The 4,585-nt window shown below is 39.8% G+C and overlaps 1 protein-coding gene across 1 annotated transcript in view; it reads right to left on the minus strand.

Moving 5' to 3' along the window:
- Positions 1-2,191: 2,191 nt before the first annotated feature.
- Positions 2,192-4,585, minus strand: part of GRIA2 (glutamate ionotropic receptor AMPA type subunit 2) — a 235,329-nt gene continuing 232,935 nt past the window's right edge. The window contains exons 16-17 of the mRNA XM_030192684.1: positions 2,928-3,176; positions 2,192-2,270 (exon numbers count right to left, since the gene is read on the minus strand). Coding sequence (XP_030048544.1) covers positions 2,931-3,176 — 246 coding nt within the window. The 3' untranslated portion in view covers positions 2,192-2,270; positions 2,928-2,930. The remainder of the gene's footprint in view (positions 2,271-2,927; positions 3,177-4,585) is intronic.

Raw genomic sequence — 4,585 nt, forward strand, 5'->3', positions numbered from 1 at the left:
GCTATCAACACACCTAAACGTTAGGCACTAGAACTTACGCCAGCCATAGAGCTGCTGTAATTGCGCAATCCTAAGTGCAGCAGGGACGAGTTATTCTGTAAGTTATGTGTTTAAGTAGGAGTCCCACCTCTGTCCTGTCCATGCTCTCCTCCTGTGTATGCCCCACTTGAAGATATGTGCTATGGTGCTACTTCAGCATTTATACATGGAAGTATGCATAAATGCTAGTATTCTAGACATTTTAGCATGTAACATGCATATAAATCTCAGCACTTAGGTAATATAATTGCCCTTCACGTGTATAAGTTAAGATGGCCAGGTAGTCTTCACAAATAGCAGGTATAAACTGAAACATCTAGTTTAGTTCAAATTATACAAATAATTCAGTGTTTTCGCCTACATGGATAGTACTATTTAATATAGGTGTAATTTGAAAACATTTAGGTGAGGCCCAACCATGTGGATTAGACATCTACCTAAGGCGGCACATTTTGGGGGGTGGCACCAACACAGCAGTCATTATCTCTAAACAAGATTCCACATGGCCAATGTAGGGCCTTGAAAGCCCATGTGGAACTAAGGCCTGCCACATCCTGCCCCTTTCAAAATAAACCATGCTGGTTATGCTGGCTCTTATTTAGATCTGCTGACTATTGTGCTGGTGCCATCCACCAAATTGTGCTGCCCTGGAGGGGGAAGGGAAGATGCTGGACACCTGGTAGGGGGAAGAAAGGGGAGATGCTGGACACTTTCATGAGAAGTAGGGTAGGGAGGAAAGGGAGATGCTGAGCACCTCAAAGGGGTAGAGAACAGGATAAATTAGACTCAAGGGGAAGGTCTTCAGCTATCCTGAGGTGAGGAAGGTGCATAGCTGAAGGTTCACCCAGTGTATCAATACCCTTGGGTCAGCCCTGATTATACCTTCACCATATGGCTGAAGGGCTGAGCTTTCATTACATCTACCCTGCAAATTATATTTCCAAGGAGACTGAAAGAAATAATTATATGAATAAGGACATACTGTACAAGCAATATGAAAAAATGCTAGATCATATTATAAACCTGAACTAACCAAAAATATTATGGTTAAAGTGTAGAGTTGAGGGACACACTTATTTGGGTAGTGACTTATCCTTTGCATGAAGATGTATAACACAGTTTTCCATTTGTATTCCTGTTTATTAAACTTCTAGAACCTTCTTAATAGAATTTTATAAGGAAAGTACAATGCATATTTTAAGACAACCTAAGAATAAAAATCATTGGCACATGAGATCTGAAACGTCATATATTCTAATAAGCATAAACATCCCAGATTCAGTTTTCTGGGACCAAATGAACTTGAATGTAATGTATGAAACTTACATGAACAACTGTACCTAGCAGAAGTAATGAACCATTTGCAAATAAAACCATAGGAAAAAGTTTATTTAAAATCTCAAGCATTGCCAAGTAATTTGATATTAACACCAAATGTTAAAGAATAGGATATACAGTAAAGTTTTAATAACAATATTAAATTACAAGATTTCAACCTCTTTTTGTCTTTCTTCAGCATATATATATTTGGCTTTGAAAAATATGGAATTGATGTCTTAAGCCTCTTTGTTTAAATTTTCCCCACGGTTTAAATTTTTACTTTATCCAACCAGTATGGAAGCAAATTTATTTAAAAGCCATTTTGCCTGTGAAAATACCTAAAAATAGTTTTTTTTTTAATTATTTTAAATTTTTCTTTTTTTTCTTATAAAACATGTCACATCTTGATGCAGTTGATGTCAAGTGTGCTTAAGTCAGTATGAATCAAGGACTAACAACGGTGGCTGCAGAAACTGGTGTGTTGTCTGTACAACGACTTCAGTCAAATTACAGTACTTCCATGTTAGCTGTGCATGTCAGTCAAACTTTGTCTTTAACTCACGTAGAAAAATGGCGTTGTGTTTAGTTTTAGACTGAACATCCATTATGATTCAAGGTCAACTCCATCCATCTAAGAACTCTTGGTCGAAAGGGAAAGTCTTCAAGACATTGGATGCCTCTCACCACTTTTGACAACAAACTCACTAGAAAACCATTGTGTAAGGCACTCAAAAGGTTCTTATCAATCACAAGAGATCAGTCACACTGACATTCATTCCCATGCCAGGACTCACGTAAAGGACTGCATGCACTGCTTTTGGAAATGCTGGAGTCATAATATGTCCATTTTCTCCAGTACTTCCTGTAATTGACAGTCTTGCCTTGTTCCTCATGGCATCACCCAAGATCATCTTAAAAAGGAGACAAATAAAAAAGGAATATGTCATTTGAAGTGGCTGTTTCAGAAAGTTTCAAAGGAACCCAGAAAAATAAACAACAGTTAAAGCTGGTGTTGGCTACACATACAGCACTTTTAAGCAGGTTAATATGATGAAAGATGTCCATTGTCAGACAAAAACAAAAACCAACAAAACAAAACAGTACTATTGATAATACGATTTGTCTATAGAGCTCTGGTAAAAAAAATAAAATTTATAACAACATATAAACACTTGGCACACATAGGGATGATCTGTGATCAGCCTTCTCTTTTAGGGGCCCTTTTACAAAGCCACAGTAGGGCTAATGTGGCAATGGCATGATTCAAATCAGTGGAAGTTCTGGTGTGTTCTGTGTGCCATTTCAGATGCGCAGAAATTATTTTTCTTTGTTTAGCGCATGGGGCTTACCTGGCGGTAATCGGCTTCCCTCAGGCAATGCACTTGACTTACAATGTACTTAACTTACCGCATGGCAATTTCCTTTAAAAAAAAACCCTCCTTTTACCCACTTGGCAGTAAAAGGGGGCCTTACCGCAGCTTAGTAAAAGGACTCCTTAAAGAGTTCAAGGACGCAACAATGATGCTAGAGCATGCGCATAGAAGTGTGTATTAGAACCTCATTCCTACCCCCTAAATTTTAACACTTTCGATTCCATATACGTTGTAACCTTCCTTATAAGTTGCAAAGTTCTGCGAGTTCTGTGAGGAAGTAGGGTTAATATTCTGTGCATTTTTTGCCACTTTCATTCGTTTCGCCTCAGCTCGGGACTTGTAACAGAACTCAATCAAAGCCACCAGCATTGCCAAACCAAGTCCTCCGACGAGAATGTAAAAAACTCCAGCTACGTTGCTCAGACTCAGCGCACTTGTCTTCTCCTACAAATGCACATGGAAGCAATCCATCACAAGCCAGCAGTGGAGCATGTTAACACAACAACAACTTTACATTTCAATGTAAACAAAGGACGCAATAGAGATCTGAACAAATACACAGACTGGAGATGCACTATAGTGTTTTTTGAAATGCAGAAACATGAGTTTGTATGTCTAAGGACAGTTAAAACGAGACATATACTCAGACACGAAAGTTTTGTATTGCTTTCACTAGCCTCCCTAATACTCTCTTTGAAATTAAAATCAGTATTTAGATGATAATAGGAAACTAACATCGTAAACATCAGCTCATTCTATCATGTCCCTCTAATGCCCAGTGTTAAGGGGGGGGGGGGGGGGGAAGAGATTATCAACATGGGCTACTGTTAAGATGTGTTATTTTACTATTTACATTTACATGAGTTATTAGTAACTAGGTTTTACTGCATAAAATGAGACCTAAAGTAGCATGAGTTGATAGTAAAATTCTATATTGCGCGCCTAGAGATCCATGCTGAAATCCAGGCGTATTCTATAACAATGCACATAACTTAATTAGCTTAACAAGCTAATTAGCATTCATTACAGCACTTAACAAGCTATAATGGGGTCCTTTTACAAAGCTGCGGCAAAAGGGGGCCTGCATTTGTGTGGTGCATGTTTCTGCCATGCGCTGAGGCCCCCTTTTACAGCAGCGGGTAAAAGGATGGCCATGCGGTAAGTGAAGCACTTGCTGCGTGGCCATTTTGGGGGGAAGCACTTACCACCACCCACTGAGGTGGAGGTAAGGGCTCCCGCACTAACCCAGCGGTAACCGGGCAGCGCATGGCACTGCCCAATTACCACCAGGTAAACACTGGCGCTACAAAAATAAAAATATTTTTGTAGCACTGGAAATGCTGCGCACTGGGGGTGGGAACTACCACTGGGCTACTGCGGTAGCCCAGCAGTACTTCTGGTTTAGTAAGCGGTAAGCCCGCATTCAGCTTACCGCAGCTTAGTAAAAGAGCCCAAATGAGCACTAATTGGCAATAATTAGAATTTACACGCACAACTCACTAAGCGTATTCTGTAACACAGTGCACCTAACTTCTAACATGTGCATGCAAGCAGGGGCGTGGTTATGGGTGGGGAAATGGGCATTCCATGGGCATTCCAAAATTTACACCCATGAGCCATTGAATATGGCCCAGTATGTGTAAATCTATTTTTAGGGATTTACGCCACATTTTCATTGGTGTAAATGGAGGCGTATAGTTTTAGGCACTGGGATATCAACTAGTGTATTCTGTATACCACACCTAAATCTAGGCGCCACTTATAGAATACGCTTAGGTGGAAATTTTTACCGTGTGGATTTTTTAGGTGCCTTATATAGAATCTGGCACAATATATCTTAACGGTAACCCACA

This window comes from Microcaecilia unicolor, chromosome 2 (assembly GCF_901765095.1).
Source record: "Microcaecilia unicolor chromosome 2, aMicUni1.1, whole genome shotgun sequence".
NCBI lineage: Eukaryota > Metazoa > Chordata > Amphibia > Gymnophiona > Siphonopidae > Microcaecilia > Microcaecilia unicolor.